The 22,035-nt window shown below is 35.3% G+C and overlaps 2 protein-coding genes across 5 annotated transcripts in view; both read left to right on the top strand.

Annotated features, from left to right (window-relative positions):
- Positions 1-22,035, top strand: part of LOC143903401 (serine-enriched protein) — a 75,883-nt gene that overhangs the window by 50,434 nt on the left and 3,414 nt on the right. For 2 of the 4 annotated variants that reach the window (XM_077416957.1, XM_077416958.1), the window contains exons 2-9: positions 9,644-9,857; positions 14,137-14,257; positions 14,853-15,018; positions 20,450-20,643; positions 20,759-20,976; positions 21,044-21,226; positions 21,659-21,737; positions 21,815-21,993. In XM_077416957.1, coding sequence (XP_077273083.1) covers positions 9,661-9,857; positions 14,137-14,257; positions 14,853-15,018; positions 20,450-20,643; positions 20,759-20,976; positions 21,044-21,226; positions 21,659-21,737; positions 21,815-21,993 — 1,337 coding nt within the window. In that variant the 5' untranslated portion in view covers positions 9,644-9,660. Of the gene's footprint in view, positions 1-7,363; positions 7,594-9,643; positions 9,858-14,136; positions 14,258-14,852; positions 15,019-20,449; positions 20,644-20,758; positions 20,977-21,043; positions 21,227-21,658; positions 21,738-21,814; positions 21,994-22,035 lie in introns of those variants that run through there. The other 2 variants (XM_077416956.1, XM_077416959.1) reach the window with 2 other exon arrangements.
- LOC143903404 (putative small nuclear ribonucleoprotein E) lies at positions 19,025-19,937 on the top strand. The gene has a single exon (XM_077416965.1). The coding sequence runs from the start codon at positions 19,133-19,135 to the stop codon at positions 19,415-19,417; it is 285 nt and encodes a 94-aa protein (XP_077273091.1). The 5' UTR covers positions 19,025-19,132; the 3' UTR covers positions 19,418-19,937.

The following is a 22,035-nucleotide window of genomic DNA, read 5'->3' as shown; positions in this document are numbered from 1 at the left end:
AACAGTTGAAATGTGAATAAAATTTAAAAATATAATAAGTGTAAATGTACCGAGCTTAATTTTTTGTTAATGTAAAATAACGCTCAGTTTAATATAAATTTAATTTAAGGTTTGATTACTAGGGCAATTGATGTAAAAAATTAATTAAGCTATAGGAAATCATCATTCCCCGGTCTCATTTTCGGATATCCGACAACTGCTTCCTTGGTTAGTATTCCATTTCCATTTATTGACCCTTGTATTCCATATTAGTCTTTAAATCGAACACGTTTACACAATTGGAATTCCCGCGAGCGTAACTCATCCTGCTGATCGATGTCGCCGACAAGCAAAACGAAATTTGGTGGCGTAGGTAATTTCGAAGAATGGCTGCGCGCCATGGTATTTGCGCTGGTCGACTGTGAAATTTCAATTACACGTGTACCCGGTTTGATTCGATTATCGAGGCCGGCTTGATTACCGATTCGATTGTTACGTCGAATGCGCCGAGGAATTCGTTTCTATTTGCACTAGCATGCAAGCAGTACGGAATCTATTATGCAAAACGATTCTCCACGTCTGCTATAGGCCTCTTCTGTTAGACCGATCTGTTCTGGGAAAATCCTATATGAGACATTTTCTCCTGGTCTTTCGTCTCTACCTCGTCTCCCTTTTACCTATCTCTATTCCTCGCAATTTCCATCGCGACAAACGCGGCACTACGTTGACGAATAAGGGAATGAATTCACCAGGGTTGCAAACAATCGTCATTGGTTCTTGTCCTACAGAATCATTAAGATCTGTCCGTTATAATTTGCGCAATATTAAGTATGTGTCAGCCGTGACTTTGGTAGGAAAAACGCTTGAGCATTACCGACATCGCGCATTGCAGCCTATAATGATGTAGCGCAAACTCTACTTGCGTGGATTTTAGTCTGTAGATTAATCCTTATCTAACGGAGCTGCATTAGCAATAATCGGTCTAACCTTGATCTTAAATTATATTAATCATTCGTAACTATCATTTTTAAGTTAGATTATATGTATATTCCACAATTACTGCATATTTTAATAGTGCATTTTAGTGCATATTTTAACGATCAATTAAAATTGAAAATCTTGATACGGAAAGATCAATGATGTATATCATTGACATCATTGATTTTATTTGAGTACCATTTTATTTTATGTAGATTTTTATTACTCAACTAATTTTTATATTTTGATTTTTTATGTGTAACAGATGCTAAAACTAAATACATTATATAGCAATTAGCTGATATTGGCAAGTTTATTATTAATAGAAAATTTTAATTGTTATACGCAAATTATTCAATTTGATGTATTACATATATATCGCGGAAATTTTTATTAGATTTTACATTGTACATTTTGTTTTATCAGATTTTTTTTATTTAGGTAATATAAGATATCAATAAATATGGATGTGCTATAAAAAATTAAAACAAAAATGGCGCATTATATAAAAATTAATGCAAATGATAATTATTGGATTTCGTAAAATATATTAATTGGGATGTACCACTGTAACGTATTGTCGGTCTTTTTTATTTATACTTATATGTATGTATTAAAAAAGTAATAGCATTGCTTTCTCTTGCATCAACTTATGTAATATCTAATCCTGAAAGGCCAAACGTAGATCTTAAATTAAAAAATGTTTAGAAAGAGAAAATAAAGCAACACATATATATATGAAATAACTTGACTAAAAGTTTTATATTTTTAAATTTTCAGTATTTTTTATTGGTTATAATTTTTTCTCTTATATTTTTCACTATTTATGTTTAAGTAACAAATCCCCCCAAAATTTAATTAATTATAACGTATTTGATATCAAACAGTTGCCCATAAATAAAACCATATTTTTATTATATATATTATCACGGTGTTCTCTCTCAATCACATTTCCCAACAATTTTATTTGTAATAGAGCTAGTGTTTGGTAAAAAAGATGATAATATTTTCATCAAATATAAAAACAATTTTTTACGAAAACTTCTATCATGCTTTTTTTTTTCATTAACAATAAGCTTACTCTATCTATAAAATATTTTCTATAAACTTGTTTATTTATACTTTTAAATGTAATTTATAACTTTTTGTATATGTTGCATGTATATATTGCATTTCAGGATTAAATACTGATTCTAATCTCTTTTAGTCCATCCACTTTAAAACAATGGATCTATAAACGTTACATTTATTTTGTAATATCATCACGTTCTTAATTTGATATACTTGTACATGTACATACATTTTATGTATATATTTAACGAAATTTTTATAGGTTCAATATCTCAAATTAAAATAAAATATAATGTATCAGTCACCGATACGCGGAATTGTAACATAAACTACGTTGAACTGTAAAACACAAATATATCCAAGTTACAACAAATAATTAATATTTCAAGAAATAATTATAGCATGGAATAATTGTGATTATTAAATTTTGCATGTAACGAATAAAACAATAAATAAATTACTTCATGATTACTCCGCCATCGTTCGATGCCTCCCTGAGTCTGCTAGGTATAGCAGACAATTAAGGTCTCCTCTGTTGTTCTTTCGTTTCTCTTTAGGTATATTTTTGTAGCACTCACACAACTCTCACAGTACACTTACGGATTATTGATCGCGAGAATTAATCACCTATCATGTAGGTTAACCCTTAAATGCCCCGTGGGGTCCAGCAGACCTCAGACGTTCTTGCCAAAAATGGAGCTCATGCTCCCATTGATGATAGTTGAGTGCGTGACCTACCCGTTTGTATACACTTAGCAGTACTCAGTTTACTTAATTTTTTATACTATGTTGAAATTGAAATTTTAACAATATAAGCATTTTATTCTCTTTTCTAAGCCTTGAACAACATTGAAAAAAATTTTCATAACTAAAGATCAGAAAATCAATGAGTAAGGAAACATTTTTCATGCTGGGGTCTTTAAAGCCTGATCTACAATGTGCTCTTTGCTTTCTGTTTTTTGCTCTTAACCTGTTTGCGACTATCCCGTATTTCGCAATTGCGTCGCGTAACGCGATGTTTTTTGTTCTCTATCGCCTAAGATAAAAATTGACGAACTTCAGAAGAGACAAGAAACATCACGTTACGCGACGGAATTGCAAAATACGAGATAGTCGCAAAGAGGTTAAGAGCAAAAAACAGAAAGCAAAGAGCACATTGTAGATCAACCTTTAGACCCCTCATGTCATTTACGAGATTCTTGAGAGGTGTGGCATTTAAGGGTTAACAACTAGGCTAACACATTCGCGAGTAATAATCACATTTCGGTATTTGTGATCGCGGTCAATGATGCTACGACACGCTTATGTTGCCGACTGCAGGCTGGTCGAGTGAGTCTCACCACTCTCACCGTATGAACGTAAACAAGGTGATCACGTGTATATACCTAATACACCGCGCGACGAGAAAACAAATATCTCGTACGCCATATACCAGACGATTCGTTGTCGTTATCAAATATTCAACTCACGTAAAACAGATGTACGCCGAATATTCTGTTTTTCGTGTCGTGTCTCATCGTCAATAAACGGTCGGTGTATCACATTCTCAGTTTGGATCACTCTCGATTCGGTGTCTCAAATATTACTTCGCATTCTTTATAATCTAAAAATATAAATAGGCAAGATTGGCCAGACTTTCAAGCACGATGCGATTTGATGTATATTCGAGTGTAAGCTCAGAAATGCATTTATCCGTAAATATCGCGACGAGACAGTTTATAATTGCTATCTCCATGTCGATACGATCTATTTTAAACGAATAAATTGCGCGAAGTATTTGATCTGATAACTAGCCGTTGCATCGGCATTAAAAGTTAATACCGCGGGATTCGGATTGATTAATTAAACTGACTACAAAATAGATTATATAGATGTATAAATTTTATAAAAAGCAATTTAAGCTGGTAATCATTTAGAACAAAGGTACAATAGAAACAGGGAATAACAAGTAAAAAAGTGCAAGTAGAAACCTGCACATTGCTTCCTCATAGTTTTTAAGTGTGCAAGTAGAAACCTTTGCTCACAAAGCTTCCTCTATTTGTTTTGGCTTCTTCATAGAGGAAGCTTTGTGAGCAAAGGTTTCTACTTGCAAAAAACACCTTTACCGATCATCGCCAAATTCAATCGCCGACCTTCCTTGAATGATACTCTACTAAAAAAAAAAAAAGGAAACAGCCCGATATCTCAATATTTGCGGAAGTTAGAGCAACTAGTACTTGCATCTCGTTTTTAACTTGAATATAAGACCCGACTATATGAATACCGGCATTAAAGAACTATATAAAATAGAAATAGAGAAGACTGAAGAATATAACAAAATTAAAAATAAACCGATATCTTTTAAAATTTACAGAAGTTAAAGTTATTACAAACTTTTTTTTTTAAATTAGGGACCTTTGATCACGTATAAAGCTGAGTCTAATCAACCAAATCTTAAAGAATTATATATGAAATATATATATAGGGGTATAGAAAGAACTGAAAAATATAATAAAATTAGAAACAGATCGATATCTCCAAATTTGCGGAAATTAAAGCATAAACAAACAGTTCTGCAAAAATTCAAAATTTTATTAAAAAAGAACCCCTTGATTATTAGCAATTTTTATTAATTCTATTATATTCTTCAGTCTTTTTTCTACCCCTATTTCATATACACGTCGTTAAGATTTGGTTGATCAGTTCTGGAGTTATAGAAATTTCGGTAAATTTGGAACAGACATACACACATACACACATGCATACACACATACCGACATTTTTTAAAATAGCGATTTTTCGACGTTTTAGAACATTCTGAACACATTGGCAAAAGCAACTAAAAAAAAATTTTTTTTACGAAAACAAAGCTTGTTCCTAATTGCCTGTACTTTTGTACAGGTCTAACAATCGCGTTTCGAGACATAATAAGCGATGATACACGGAGTGGCTTACGCTACCTCCTATCTGCTCGAGATTCATCGTGCGTATGGTAGCAAGATGAGCTCGTGTATAGTGTGTATTGTATATACAATAACGTAAGGAACGAAGGTCGCACTTGTATCAACTGCCGTCGTAACAAACCATTACTAATATAAGATAAGCGTTGATTCTATTACATGTAAATAATAATCTGTTTCTTACATTACAACTCAATTTCGAAAGAGCTATTATATAGTGCATCAAATTTTATTTAATTGAAGAACAAAATTTGCTTCCCTTTTTATCGAAAAGATATTTATTTAAATTAACATTTGATATTATTTTCTTTCAAATTTTAATTTTTACTTCTCGAGAAGAATACAATTGCGTAATTTCAATAAAGCAATTCTTCGTGATTTTAGAATTAAAAAATGACAACTTATCGAAAAGATGATATTATTAGAGAGAATAAAACGTGACAATTTAACGTGAATTTTTGATTTATTAAAAACAAAATTTAATTCATTCTTCTAGATATAAAAAAAAAGATTAAGAAAGAATAATACAATACTAAAAACAATACTAAAATAATTTCTATTTTCCACATAGAATAAAGACAAATATCATTTTCATAACACAAGATTTAATGATTTTTTTTAAATAGACTAATTAATCAAATACTGCAGACAACATTATTTGATCAACTTTGACCGTTTATAACACGAAAAATAGTACAATCCCGATATTTTTGTATCAATATTTTCGATTCCAATTAATCTCCGGTATAAGTTATTATGGGTATAATGGTTGTGGAATATTTTGTTGTGGAATACACATGTAATCAGTAAATTTTAAATATATATATAAAATTTATATTATTTAAAAAATAAGAATCTGTGAATTCTGCATCAATATTTGATCGCTAAAATTATTCGTTATCGTTGATCAGTTTTAATATGTAGCTGATGTCTTAATTGTAAATCACTTGGTGTTAATAAAATTAACGATCGCAAAACGACCCATGTTTATTGCACGATCTATTCAATGCGATCAATGATCAATGTTGGACATCTATCGAGGATCGTGAAAATTTTAAGCCTGCTTTACCGTCGACCGATGATTCCTTCCGATCTGGTAAGATCAGTTCTTTATATTCTTCGATATACCTTCCAGGGACTTTCCGTTTGTTGTATATTATACCTGTTACAGCGGTAGCTGCACCTGCAGTACCTGCGGATTCGCAGGAAAGGAAAGCAGCGACTTACGTAATGAAAGCGCAAGAAGATTAGAAAAAGAACAAACAGCATATATATATATATATATATATATATATATATATATATATGTAGGTCCGGAAGTATGTTCCGGGACTTTTATTTTTGATATCGGTATATTCCGGGACATTTGGCAGTTTCCAGGACTGTCCTGGAAAAAATTGATGTCCTACGGCAATTTTCGAATCATGTATTTTTTTTACATATAATCTATTATTTTACACATTATTTCAGTTATTATATTTGTTTTAAAATGTAAGGAACGCGCAAATTTTTAACAATTTTTATAAATATAAGCTATTCTGTTTTAAGAAATAAAAAATAAAGTATCTCAATTATACTGTTCAGTGAGTCAGAATTCTGAAATCACGATGATGTTATAACAGCACTAGTTCCGCGGTTTCGAGCAATTGGTCCCAAATCGAAGGAAAGTTGAATGGCCATGATGGTAAAAATGAACAAAACGATCTTTCTCGTTTGAGCCGTATCAGAACCATCACATCGGCTTACAAGTTCCATCCCTTCACCGCAAAACCGCAAAGTATGCGAAGTCATTTCCGAAATGGTATTCGTAACTGTATTTCCTGTCACCGAATTTCAAATTCGGAGAGATAGGCGGAATTTCTTTTAAAAAGATACGAAATGCGGTTACAAATCGATTGCCGATCGAATCTTTTGACGGAATTGAATTCTTTGCGATTTAGTATTTAGTATGTACGTAAATTGTTCTTCTAATCTTAACCATTCTGGAAATATGGCTTCTAATTAATTTTTAAATTAAAAATATTGAGTCTATTAAACTCGCGTGCGCGAGAAACTGCAAGAACGCGATGGAACCCGAAGAGACGGAAGAGCCGTAGCTCACGGGAATGTAGCATTGCGAACGCTTTTTGACCGTGTGATTCACGGACGATCTGGCAACAACGGGGCCCAAGGAGCAGCGATCTTGCGGGAGTACAAGTCTCTCTCCCGTGAGATAGAGATATCGTGAACACGGGCGGAAAAAGGAGCCGCATAGGTACCCGCCGCGGTGCGACTGAGCTGGAGAGACGACGGAAGGCGGGAAGAGAGAAAGAGAGAAAGATGAGCGACCGGCCTCTGAGATTGCCCGTGAGGCAGCATAGTCGAGCGCGAGGACCTGGTCCAGCGCTCATAAAACGAGTTCGTCTTGAAAGGTAAAGTTTCGGATAAAAGTTTATCCGAGGATTCTTTTGTCGCGACGATTTTCCCGAAATCACGAAGACCGGAAGCAGAAACGTTTCGAAACGACAGGCAGTAGAAGAGATAAGAGATGCAAGGTTCGACTATTGCCTCCGTCCATGTGATCTGCTAGGAATTAGTTCCTCTCGTGCTCCTGACAAGCGCCTCACTGATCCGGTCGTGCGCAAAGGTAAGCGTCACCGCCGTCACCCGATCGATTCATCGATGCGCTTGGGCGGAAAAATCCCGCGGCGTCGGATTTTTCAGCGATTTTGACGAAGAAATTATTGGATCCTATCAATAACATTGTTATTGGATTGTACAATAGTGTCGTAATATGACAGGTAATCATCGATTCGTAACCGGTGTTTGTGATCACATGTCAATATAGGGTTTCCATCAGGCGCGTGATATATATTTTTCGAACGTACAAACCTAAAATAAAACTTTTTTGTGTTCAACCCTCTTTACCGCAGGTGTTACTCGCGCCAAATTACAGATAAGATTTCACATCGGTAATCATAGCGGTTGTTAAGTGAAGCGAAACGATCTTGATATTCCGCGTGTGCGTGATTTTTTATACAACCCCAATTTAGTTCATAACAACTGATGCGTAAATCAATATTAGTGCTCGACAATAACCGAACGTATTTTGCAACAATTTTTGAGAAATTATATATACGTCGTTTTATTATGTATTGTACTTATATTTACACATATATATTTTTATCTTAAAAGAAATAACTATTTTTGAATACATAGAAAACTGGAAATTGATATCGTTCTGACAGGTTCTTCCGAAGATATAAGCAATTTGCTCTTAAATTGTTGTTGTAAATTATTTTAATTAAGCAAGCTATGCTTGCGTATTAAAATTTATATGTATAATAGATATAGATTTGTGTTATTGAAATTTATCAAATATAAAAAAAATATAGTATTAAATAATTCATCTTGGATTTTTCTTCATTTTAATTATCTTCACATTGTGCAAATTATATCAGTAAATTATAATTTATACATGCAAATATAAATAGAAGATTTAAATCACTTATACAATTTATAAAATTTATGATTATAAATGAAAGAATGTTATCTTGAGTAAAGATTCATTATTACATCTGATGTACCGTCACTGCAGTTAATTCTTATCAATGCTTTGAAATCGATGAGAAACATATACATATTAAACATAAGAGCGTCTATTGCGAAAAGCAGTAATGATCAATTTCACACGCATAAGTATTACCACAAGCTCCCTATCTGCGACGATCTAAACGCTAATTAGTTCTTTATAGCATCATCAGAGACGGATGTTAGAGCATCCCTGGCAATGACATTTTAATCGAATCACATTGCCTGGAATACGATACGACGCACGCGGTGGGGAGACGCGCTGGGAGGGTAATGATCGCCGCTGATTGCGAGCTCTCATGTCGCGGTACAATCGACGGCCGATTCATTCGAAAACTACAAAACCCGAACTAATTAAAAGGGAATCAGGAGGCCCGGTCGCCATTGGCGTCGCTGCACCGCAGTAACGCAAAATACCTCCTAGCTGGCTGCGAGTCGCGATTGACGGGATGAACCGTGTAACAAACGCGCGCGCGCTCGTGAAAATCAAATATTAATGGCGCAATTAGCACCGATTGTACCTTAATCGGTTTTGTCGCTTTTTCTCCAACGTCCGCGAATTTTCCGCGTCGTGACGCGGCGCAACCGACTCGGGTAAAAAAAAAACTCTCGCCCGGACGCGTCGCCATCCGTTGCGCGCAAACTGTCAACTTCTTGCTGCCCTCGCAGTTCTATTAATTTCGGATTATCGCAAATTGCTGGCGTTGTCTTCCATTACAAGATTTTCCCGACAACGGGGGATGCAATAAGAAATAAATGATAAATGGGTACTCCCTTTAACAAATACGTCCCTCGTTTACGTTTTTACGACTGAATCGGTTCAGAAAAAGCATAAATGATTAATTATAAATACATTTATTTTCCCGTCACGTTGCGAAATATTTTTTAGATAGCATAATTGAATCTTTGTTCTAAGAGCACATAAATTTCAATTTTTAATAAATTATAATTATTCCCCATGCTTTTTTAATATAGGAATTAAGTTGGATCTGCACATATCAATATTTATGGCAAGGGTGACAAGTTTGCACTATGTAGGATTTGTTTTGTTAATTATTCAAGCCGATTACTTAATTCACTTTTGATTAACGATCGTCTGTGTACAGGGACAAGCCCGAGAACAATGGGAACCAGAGCTGTTGCCGTTGCGGCGGCGGCAGGTGCTGCCGGGATGTCTGGTGAGGCGGGATTGGCTGGTGTACCAAGACTGCTGGAGGATCTGGCGCGACTCTCGGAGGATAAAGACTCGGCTGATATCGTGTTCCTCCTAGGGAGGGACGAGACCCCTGTTTATGCCCACAGAATAATACTTCAAGCCAGGTTAGCCTTAACGAGCAATTATTTATTAATTTTACCCTTAATTTGAAGAAAATATGATCTCGCGCGATATTCCTACGGTGTTGCGTAATTAACGAATGGAATTTTTAATACCGCGGAGAAACTCGAATAAGTTATATAAATTTAGCAGACTTGTTAGAAAATAAATCTTGATTATAGTGTAAGTGGAACCTTCCAAGAAATGCTGGAGATAAAATTATTATTTAATCACAATATCAAACACAGTTATTTCCGATACCGTCAGCAATTCGAACCACGATGTCATTGGTTATTTCGGTGAAAATATGGGTGTAATACCCCGTGGGTATTGGATTAATTGTTAATGGTAATTTTTATTATAACATCTCCCCGTTATTATATCGACCGAATTGCTTACGAGCGAGATTTCCTCGGAGAGTTTAAATATCATAAAAGTACGTGATTAATTGTCATGGGAGAATCGCGATTTTAAAAAGTACGAATTTCAGATGTGAAGAAAATATTTCCACTGCGCGAATATGCATTACGAAATATTCAACTTAAATATACGTATTATACGGAATTAAATTTAGTATAAAATTAAATAATTTGTCTGAAGAGAGAGAAACACGATCTTCAGAGTGAGTGAGAAGAGAGACTCGTTAGTTAACATTTATTAAATAGGAATATTAATGTAAGATATTAAAACGAACGAATAAAACGAACAGAGCTTGTCATTCGTAACTCGCAAGGAATATTATAAGAGAAGCGAAAAAAAAGAAACGACTGTTGAAAGAAACAGCGACTTATTGAACCTCCGCGAATGGCGCGAGGCGCCGGAATTCGTGCTAGCGATGAATTTTAATTAAGCCTGTTACGGTTTATGAAGATAGTTACGGCGAAACGGGATCGATCGGCTGCTGTAATTAGTTAGGTAGCGAGCAAGAGCACTCTTTTTCTCTAACCCTACGGCACTTTCATCTTTCAGCGAACTCTCTCTCTCTCTCTCTCTCTCTCTCTCTCTCTCTCTCTCTCTCTCTCTCTCTCTCTCTCTCTCTCTCTCTCTCTCTCTCTCTCTCTCTCTCTCTCTCTCTCTCGTCCGGATTCGTAAGGACAATTCGGTTGATATTTAGAGGGAAGACGAACTTGTCCAAAGGGTTGGCACACTGTGAGACAAGGCGGCGCTAATTGTAAAGTCAATTATGACATTTCCACGAATCCCTTTAATATCAGGCGCGGAAAGTAACGGCGGGACCTTTGTCATCTCCACCGTCATCTCCACCCTTTAGTATTATTCTCTTTCTCTCCCTCTTTCCAACCCCCCTCTTTCTCTTTCTCTCTCTCTCTCTCTCGATTCGGCTGCCCGCCAACATGAACCTGGGAAAATTAAGTTACGCGTGCTAGTGACAGATGTCCGCGGTCGAAACGAATGGACAATGCGTGCTACTGCGCGCTCAAACTCTTTACGACGCTCTTCCGCATTGAAAATCGTGATAAAGAGACGCGTACTTGAGAATTCGTCCGTTCGCGACGAGTATCGGCTCTGAAAAAGTGGAAATAAAATTTTCTAAGAGCACGCGTATTACCCTTCCCCGTTCTTCCCGGCAAGTCTCGGGTAATCTTTACTTTGACGGAGTTTCGGAGGATGAGCGATTTATAAATAGAGTTAAAGAGCTGGATGACAGTCGCAAATATGGGCAGAATAAAGAATGCTTAAAATCCCATACAGGTATCCCTCGCTTTTCGAAATTTTACTTTAAGCCGCTTCGCTTTTTACGAAAGACCTAATACCCGTTTTCGTTCTCGAATGAAATCCGAGGAGATTAATGGTAATTGCTTCTTCGCTTTACGCCATTTCAGCTTACGAAAGGTTTCATAGGAACGTTCTACTTTCGGATAGCGGGGCAAATCCGTGTCAACATTTAAGCGCGAGTTTTTACGATATATTACTATATATTGCAAAACGAATAACTATATTTTCAGTCTGTTTGAAGAAAATTATAAAAATGTTATAGCACTATAATTGCGTTTAGGCAATTACATTACAATAATTTTAATTTCAATAATTGTGACTGAGTACTAAAGTGAAGCTATTTACAAGCTTTACAATTGATCACGACTGTATGTAAAAATGTTAGATAAATTGCAAAACTTCATAATCCATTTAGATATATGAGTGGTTAGTTCGGCAGATGACAAAATAATTTTTTATAATTTTAGCACAAGGACAATTTTCTACGTGATATTTTCTGGTGTAAAACCATGATTTACAAAACTTACTTGGATAGACATCGTTTCACCCTTCCCTGATTTCGTACGCATCGTCAACACTCTCGTGTTTCGCGTCAAGAGCTCGAAACTTTTTCCACGTCCGTCGAAAACGCCCAGCTTAACCGAGGCCGGAACGCTCGGCTATATTTTCGCGCTTTTCATCCACTTTATCTCCGGTTTCTTCACGCGACCTAGACGTTTCATATTATTTTGCGTGCTTCTCTAGTTCACGCTAGATTTCAAAGACTGTTTCGCCTACGTGTCTTTTGACACAGTTCTTTTTGATTCGATGGAAAGCGCCGATGTACTTTGCCCTATATCGCTCGGCGCTTTAGAATCCTGTTAAATTTTTTTAAGAGAGTAGCTCTCCAATTATTATAGATTTATAGATGCATTTCTAGATAGGAAAATATTCATTATATTATTCTATAATAGTAATAGCAAGTTATATATAGATGTTCTTTGTAACATGAAGTGATTGTCATATGATATGCAACTTGCATTTGGTGAATAATTTTTCTTTCGCTAACACAAAAATGACATCAATACGTGTATAATACTAATACATGACAGTGAGTATGATATGTTATGATATATACATATTAATTCGTACGCATATATATCAGTCAGATCGTAATTGTATTTCTTAATAATCAGGTTTATCTTTTATCGCGAAAGAATATTAAATTGGACGATATAAATTTATACGCGTAAAATAAAAAGTTGAAAAGCTAAATCTGAAATCAATGTTAGCCAGATAATCTTACAAAGCTCTCTTTGTGAAAAAAAATGATGGCATAGGGAGGGGTAACTTCCATAAAGAAAATGCTTGCGACGAGTGCTCGCAGGATAACAGGCAAGAAGAGTAATACAAGGACTATTAATGGATTTAACATTCAAGCGTCGTTATTGAAAGCATAAATTATCATTGGTTTCTTTTTCTTTCTATAGAAGACTGTCTGGCAAAACTAATTAACGCTGTTAAGACTACGCGGAATAAAAACAAAGCCTGTCTGAGTCGATTGAAAAACGAATCAATTTACGCTCGTCTGTCGACTGGAACCTGCAACTTCACTTCTCTTTCTTTCTCGTTACTAGAAAACCCTCTACCTCTTAAATCCAATTTCAATTCGACATATCGAGTAGGATGATACTATTAAGTCGGACTGTGCGTTTTTCTAGGCACGACGTTTATTCGAGTTTTATTTAATTATACGTTGCGTCGGTCCTCGTTTCAATTTATCTTGCAATATTATACTTCTTGATTATAGGATAACAAATGTGAAACAAATTCGACTCGTGTATCGTGTCAGAATTTTACACAAATGCGATAACAATATTTGAAATTGAGTCTGCTTTGTGTGACTCATAATTTTGCATAATTTATTATTGATAAAATGATAATAAAATAGAAGCTTAATATTTACCAGCATAAAATTCAAATAACCTATTCATATTTAGAGGAAAACTATCTTTGGTTTTAAATAACAAATAAAAACATCGGCAAAGCCGTCATCTTACAGAAATGCATCCTTCAGATAGATTTTATTTAATTTAAGATGAGCAGAATATGCTGCCAAAGTTTGGCGACCAATTTCAGTCACATCCCACGCATATTTTCGCGTTTATTACACCAATAGCGCGTAATTTCTCGTACCATTCGAAGGGTCTAGATCGAACAATTAATGGACGACACGGGGTTTCTCTTGATCTACGCATTCTCCACTATTTCTTGCTCCCATCCTAGCGCAGAGGGACACGAGGCGTGAGGGTGCTTCTGAAGGTTGCCATTAATTTCTAAGGATAGGGGAAGACACACACTTCTACCGCGCTGTACCACGGTTTTGTATGTCTCGACAGTTTCATGACGAAATCAATTAAGCCCTTTTGTTACGTGAAACATCGCGTAAAAAGTAACATGTAGAGCAATAGCTGAAAGACGCGTTATTTGTTTTAAGAAAACATACATAGAGTTGATTATATTCGAAATGGCATGTCATTTCGACAGACATTGTCAAAAATTATTTTGCAGATGTAAGAACTTCACGGCCGCCAAGAGAATCGGCACAGCCGGTAATCCAACACCGGTGCGCATGCCACACGCGCATCCGGAAACATTCCGCCAGTTTATTCGTTACATCTACACCGGTATGGTAAGTATTAGTTGTGGTATTTTTAATAGTTTTACATTCAGTCAGCAAAATTAGACATGAGCAAATTATCCATACAGAGTGTTTGTGCACTCATTGTCAGTGCCAAAACTGGTACAGCAGTTTTTAAACATAATATTTTTCCGAAAGCAACTTCAATACCCTATAACGCCGAAACCCTTCGGATTTGGACATATTTATTAGATATTTTCGGCTTGTTTTTTCATGTGCCACTTGCACCAGTTTTGCCATTGAGAGAGCGCACACAGACACTATTAAATATAAATAATTTTGTAACACTGTCTTGTTAACGTTCCCTCACAGACTTTTATCTTTATACAAAAATCAATAAAATTTTATGATTTTTAACATATTTTGTAAAACATAATCCTTTCTCTTTTTCTGACAGAATCTTTCAAAATTCGATATTACGTTTTAATTATTGTGCATATTAATTATTGTGCACATAGAATATATATATTTCCAAATCTTACCTATTTTAAATAATAAGATCTCGTGACAAAGTTTTATAAGTCTATTATACTGTACATTGAAATAAAATAATGGTGACCATAAATTTTCTTTTAACTGATTGCAGATAATACTACAAGATAGTGGAATTTTCGAAATGCTGGGTCTGGCGCAAGAACTTGGTATAGAAGAACTTTGGAGAAGTTGTGAGGAACACGTGTCTGTTACTTTAAGTCCCGGAAACGCGTGTGCACTTTTAACTGCCGCTTTGGAGGCCCAAGAACGAGTTCCAGGTATATTTAAAGATCTGTATATTTATATGTTTTGCACATGCGAGATAGAAACATTTATGTGCCGCATGTTATGACTTTTCGAATTCTATTATCATAATTCACGCATATGCAAAATGTATGGAATAATTTTACTTACGGCAACAAACGAAAAATACCTTCCTGCTACCTGATGCCACGTTCTGCTGTCTATTTCTGGCAGCGTGGTACAGATCCACAGCATTCATTCTAATCATATGAAATACGAAATATGAATTAAAAATGCATAAAAATTTGTATTAATTAAAAAATAATCATAAAATATTATTTAATAAAAAGAAATTTCTTTTTCTGTACATTGCATATTATTTATGTTTATTAAATCAAATATAGAATTATCAATATAGTAGAGATTAAAAAATATTATTTAAATTTAAAACATATATTTCGTAAAAATACATATGCTTTATCGTAAAATCAAAACAAAATAAAAATACAAAAAACAAAGATAATAAAAAGTTACATTATTATGAATTTTATTAAGTAATATATTTATAAACGTTATTATAAATTAATATTTTATTTAAATAAAACAATAGATAAAATAAAATCGATTATATCTGCTTATAGCAATTATTTAAATGTTTTATTAATAAAAAACAATTTTTGTAGAAGTATCTCTTAAAATATTTCTTACAATTAATATATCTAACAAAGAAATAGAGCACCATACAATATTGATTAAAATGTCATCCATTCTTAATGATTTTAATATTAAAATAAGAACATTTTAGAAAAAAACATTGCAATTTATTAAAAATTTCTTATTAAAAATTTACTAAATTAAAATTATATTATTATATTATATATTAAAATCAATTATGGCTCGTTTGCTCATCGTCATTATTTAGATCGTAGAACGATAAATTGCACATACCTAGCTATTATGTGGAGTCATTGCACTCTCGATGTACTTTGATAAAAGTTTAATATATACGAAAATAATTCCGGGCACAAAGAAATGGATTACCGATTCCGAATAACAATTGCACACAATGTTTAACGTAGCAAATTTTTTATTAGGCATAATAAACCTAAGGCGTCTAAAGCGCGAACGATATTTATTCCCGTTAATTCAACTTAGAAATTTGACAAATTTGTACATGATAACAATTTTTTAAATCATAGCAACCATAGTGTTAATTAATCTCGAGAAATGACTGCAATTACTACCGTTTCAATACGCACAAAACAATTTATTACATATATATATATATATATATATATATATATATATATAATATAAAACTTATTAAATATATAAAAACATAAAAAGAGAATTTTAATAGATCTATGCACACCATTATGTAAGAAATACGATATTATTGCAGACCTACAAGTACATACAATTAACTTATTTGATTTACAAAACAATTGACCGGATAATGTAAAAAATGAGATTGCGATCTTTGCCAATTACTATATATTAACTCATGTAAGTATATACGATCTTATAGAGACTATATGATTTACTACAATTTTTTTAATGCAATTATAGAATAAACTATACGTTTCTAATCTAAACGTTTTTAATTGACAGAATTAGACAGTGATCTAAGGCTAAGGCAGAGAATGATTGCCTTCTTCATTGTCACAATATTAAATACTTCAATAAAATTATACACATAATGTGTGGAAAAAATCTCATATATGAAAAATTTATTGTACAAGTACAATAATACTACAGTTGTATGAAGTTTGCTTGATAAATCTTTCGCATATTGATGTTATCTGTTGATGTGATATACTTTAGTAACAAATTTTCTATTAAACATAATAATGCATATGAAATATAATAAAATTTAATTTTTTTGTGATACATCTAATTTTTAAAGTGTTTTCTCAATCTTTGATGCTATCTTGTCGGCATTTTTGTTATTATTTCATCGACCAAATTAGTTCGGCTTTGATTTCGAATTCATTCAAAGAAACTTAAGAATCATCTTCGTGTGCCAATCGCATCGGAATCTGGTACTCACTGTAACATCGCGGTTTCAAGCCGCGACGCACTGTCGAATGAGCCGGTAAGACGGCGTTGATCGCGAAGATCCACGACAACCGATACGTTCCGGTGATCGCCCATCACTTTAATCGACACTCCCGACGGAAATTCGCGCTCGTCACCCACTTTCAACAATTAAATTTGCGATTAATTGCGGAGCATTCAAGTTCGCCTTCCGATCCGAAAGCGTCGACGAGACTGTCATGGCGGCCGGGCGGACGCGCGCAAAAATATTCGAATCTGAAATGCGAACAATATTAGGGCCGGTATTCATAGCCGGTATGACTTAAAAGTACGATCTTAAGATGTTATAAACCAATTACAAAGCCGTATTAGCATCTTAAGACATTACTTAAGACGGTCTTGAAATAAGAACCGACTATGAATATCGGTCTGGGGTGGGGGGGGTGGGGGGAATTCGTGATAAAAATTAATAGATACTTTTCTCTCGCAAGCTACAACGATCAACGATGTTTTATCCGACGTTCTTCATAAAGATTTAAATAAATACCTCAAAATTGATTATAAAAAAGGGCAAAAAAAAAACGTAATGCACATTTTAATTTAATAGTGTGATGCGAATAAAATATAGAATAACAATAATTACACCATTGAGGGCCGGTTGTTCCAACCTGTTGGTAAACTACTTAAGCCCGGTCTACAATGAATTGTATCGTAAGTCGTAAGTCATAAGTGAATCGACCAATCAACGTAGAGTGTTGGTAAGATGACAACTCAGCAGTCGTTCTACTGAAGGCGACCGTGGTCACAACCGTGTGGCCGAATGTCAATATTTATGACACCGACTTACGACAGGGATACGACGCGGTTGTTATCACGGTGGCGTTCAGTAGAACGACTGCTGAGTTGTCATCTTACCAACACTCTACGTTGATTATGATCGATTCACTTATGACTTACGAGTTACGATACAATTCATTGTAAACCGGGCTTTAGGGTCCATTCCGATATTGGCGATATTCACTGCCAGTACTGAAAATCTATAGTATACGTGATGTAAACTATAGATTTTCAGTACTGACAGTGAATATCGGAACGCAGACCTATATAATAGTTAAATCATATATATGTCTTTGTTTATCCTTTACATTAGGCAAAGATAGACATATAATATAACTATCTGTTAAGCTTATCAATATGGGTTGGAACAATCGGCCCTGAGTGTTACACCATTCGTAAATATTTCGTCAAAGTATACTTTAAAATAAAAATTTTTATGCTAAATATATATGGGACTATTTGTATGTACCAAGAACGATAAAATATAATTTTTTTATTAGGTTTGTTCGCGTTGCTTGAAATTCCCAAATATGTTTGCACTTGAAATGAGATAAATATATATTCGGCCGTTGGAGAGAGAGAGAGAAAGCGAAGATGCTGAGTGCAAAAAGTGCAAGCAACGCGAACAGACCCATTGGTAACAAGTAACAACTGTAGAGACGAAGCTTATTAGTTGGATAAAAAATAAAATGTAAATCACACACACATTTTGGTATTACATGGCGCCATCTGACAAGAGCGCAAGTTACTTAGCTTGAATAACGCAAAACACGCTGAGATAACGAAAGATATCACAGATATCGACAAAATGAATAAATAATGATACTATTGTCAAAGATCTGCAGTTGATAAATTTTGTTCGAATTTATTTGTAATTTTATTACAATCTTAATTAATTAATATTTCGCAAATAGATTATATTAGATAAATAATACAGATAAATTGTATGGCGATTCTCGAAATGTCAAAATAAATGGGAGCGTCTCGTTTGATCACGTTGCGATTGACCACAGCCACTCACAGCCCCCAGTGCCTGGAGTTTTTCCACTGGACCAGCCAATCGTGGTGATTTTTGCGAGATCGAAAGTGACTAGGGTCGAGCAACGCTGTTACAATTGGTATCATTGTTGAGAACGCCATATTGCCGGATTGCCTATATTATTGCGCCTGGCGCCATAATCTATTCAGCGTCCCACGCAGCACGCTTCCGAAGGCACGCACGCGAGATACATTGCTCGCTGTTCGTCAATCAGTTTTTCAAGTACCGGCGTGAAAATGTCGTACAAGGGGCCGCAGAAAGTCCAGAAGGTGATGGTCCAGCCCATCAACCTGATATTCCGCTACCTGCAGAATCGCTCGCGCGTGCAGGTCTGGCTGTTCGAGAACGTGAACCTGCGAATCGAGGGCCACATCGTCGGCTTCGACGAATACATGAACCTGGTGTTGGACGACGCCGAGGAGTACCATACGAAGACGAAGAACCGGAAGCCGCTCGGCAGGATCATGCTGAAGGGCGACAATATCACGCTGATACAGAATACCAATCCCACGGTGAACTAAGGAGGAACCTTAACCTCCAACCCGGCGTTGAGTTTTGACGGACGCCGGATAAGACTGGGCTCCGAACGCGGGGTCTCTTCTACACGAAAAACACTCAGGAAGATTGTTGAACGCGAAAAAAAAATAACTCTTTAGTCGTGCGAAAAGAAATGTATCGCGTGAATTGATGAATGTATCAATGGAGATTTGTATTTGCCGTTTAGATAAAAGTTTCTGCGAGTCTCGGCGAATGCGAGATACATTTAAGTCTTGTTGTGAGAAAAGGATCACTCGGTGTTTTACATAAACGCACACACATCCCAATATCTAATTTAACTAATGCATACGGGGACAAATAGTTTCGGTAATATAGTTGTATACTGTGAGTGCTGTCCGGAGGCACAGATATAAATTTATTTTATACGTTGCATTGGAATATAATTTTTGTGGAAATCCATTCTAAACTTGAACTATGTAAAAGTAGTTAACAGGATAAACGGAATGTATATAAACAATTATTAAATAATTTCATACTTGAAAACATTTTTATTTTTATCTATCCTAACATCCGGATATAAAAAATAATCTACGAAGAAAAATACAGAGATAACGTAACATATCTATGAGGGTAATGTTTAATATATATTCATAAAGCAAAGCAAATTTAATAAAGATTGCCATTTGAAAACTTTCTGCAAAATGATAAGCTTATGAGATACTATAAAAAGTAAAAATACTTATTTACTATTTATTTGCTGAGAATTATTGAGAATAATTGTTTTAAACTGTATGTATAAATATTTCTCAATTTTTGGTAAAATTCTTGGATTTATTAATCATTTAAATTTAAAGCGATTCTATAACAAAGGCGACTTTATCCCAGAAAATTTTACTTTACGTTGAATAAGATTTAAATGATTATCAAGCTGAACGATTATCTGTTTGACAATCATTCAAATATTATATAATGTTGAGTAATATTTTCTGGGCTAAACTCATATATTAAAATTATTCTGTCATTTTTTTCTATTGCTGTTTATTCTTGTATTCTAGGAGGAAAAGCTGCTTGCTCATCTTTTATCGAGAAATGTTTCGCTTTTATCGGAGAAAATGCCATGGACACGGTGAAGACGACAGCATTCTGCAATCTTCCAAAGGATGCTTTAGTGAAATTGATATCGTCGGATTATCTCGGTTTGGAAGAAGAGGACGTATGGCGGGCTGTCCTGAATTGGGCGAAATATCAGGTTCGCTTATTTTTTAAGTCTTATTTTACTTCTCAAACTACTCCGAATTTATTTATTAGAAATTAGACGAACTCTTTTGTGACAAACTCTTTATTAATAAACATGATACTCTTAGGCGGGAGTTACGCAGCCCACGCAGCACTGGACCGAGGAAGAGCGCATGAGGGTATGCCAGCACCTGTCCGGTGTGATAAATCACGTGCGGTTACTGTTGATCGACAGCCAGGTGTTTGCGGAGGAGGTAGAGCCGACGGGCGCGGTGCCGATAGAGATGTCGTTGGAGAGGTACGAATTTTTCAATCCCGATCGATCGAGCGGCTCGAAATTTCTAAGGTACGATTTAACGGGGCGGCACTCACCGTTTGGCGGTATCGCCTTCGATCTCGACGTTTCGCTTTAGGTATAGGTATGCAGCTCTGCCGAACAAGTACTCGGAGGTGTGCTCCGACAAGCGATTGCAGCCGCGAGTCAGCCCGTTTCTCTTCCCGGGCTCGCAGATCCTTTCCAGGGACAAGGTCGGCTTCCAGCGGGTTCTGAATCAGTGGTACGGCGTGTCGAAACAGGGCTGGCGGTTGGTCTATCGGTAGGTTTCAAAAGTATCACGCAGAAAATGCTTCAGAAGCGAAACAAGATGACAACATGATCAGTAACAATAGGCCTGTTCTATTTATCTAAACTTCTTGCACGGTTTATATTCTCTTTTTCTCTCTAATGTGAAAAGAAAAAGAGGAAAGATAAACCGTGCAAGAAGTTCAGCTAAAAAGAACAGGCCTAATATCACATTTTTATCGAATTTCTCTCGAATTTCAGTGCTCCGTACATAGTTTTGTACCAACTTATTGAACAATTTTGAATATTGATAATTGTAAAAACTGTACAAAAAATGTTGATGCTTATAAAACAATCTAATAATTGAAAAAACGTAAAATAAATTACATTCTATCATACGCAGGAAATGCAATAATATATGTCATTTCATAATATTGTACGATTTATAATCCATTGTCCATTCTAGAGCGTCGACTCATGGCTACTCAGCGGCGTCTTTTCATCGGCACTGCGATAACGTTTGCCCGACGTACGTGATAGTGCTGGTGAGTACAGAATTTTCATTCAGATCTTTTTTATATTAGCTACAAAAGGCTACAAAGGTCCTTATATTATACTTCAGGGAGTGCGCGGCGAGATATGTGGAGGATTCAGCGATGTTCCGTGGGGTAAAACTAACTCGAAGGCGCAATACATCGCTTCGGAAAAGAGTTTCCTTTTCACGTTGACGAATAATCAAGACGTACCGCCTACGAAGTTTGACATCGTGAAAAAATCATTCGCGATCTGCTACCATCCGGAGTAAGGACTGTCGCGATTTTTACAGAAGATCTCGGCCGCCGC

Source organism: Temnothorax americanus, unplaced genomic scaffold, assembly GCF_048541705.1.
Source record: "Temnothorax americanus isolate GAGA-0224 unplaced genomic scaffold, ASM4854170v1 Scaffold46, whole genome shotgun sequence".
In the NCBI taxonomy this organism is placed as follows: domain Eukaryota; kingdom Metazoa; phylum Arthropoda; class Insecta; order Hymenoptera; family Formicidae; genus Temnothorax; species Temnothorax americanus.
This window is presented reverse-complemented; position numbering and strand designations above follow the sequence as displayed.

Bases quoted from the DNA above. Each gene is read 5' to 3' on its own strand.
- LOC143903404 (XM_077416965.1), top strand. From the start codon at position 19,133: ATGTCGTACAAGGGGCCGCAGAAAGTCCAGAAGGTGATGGTCCAGCCC.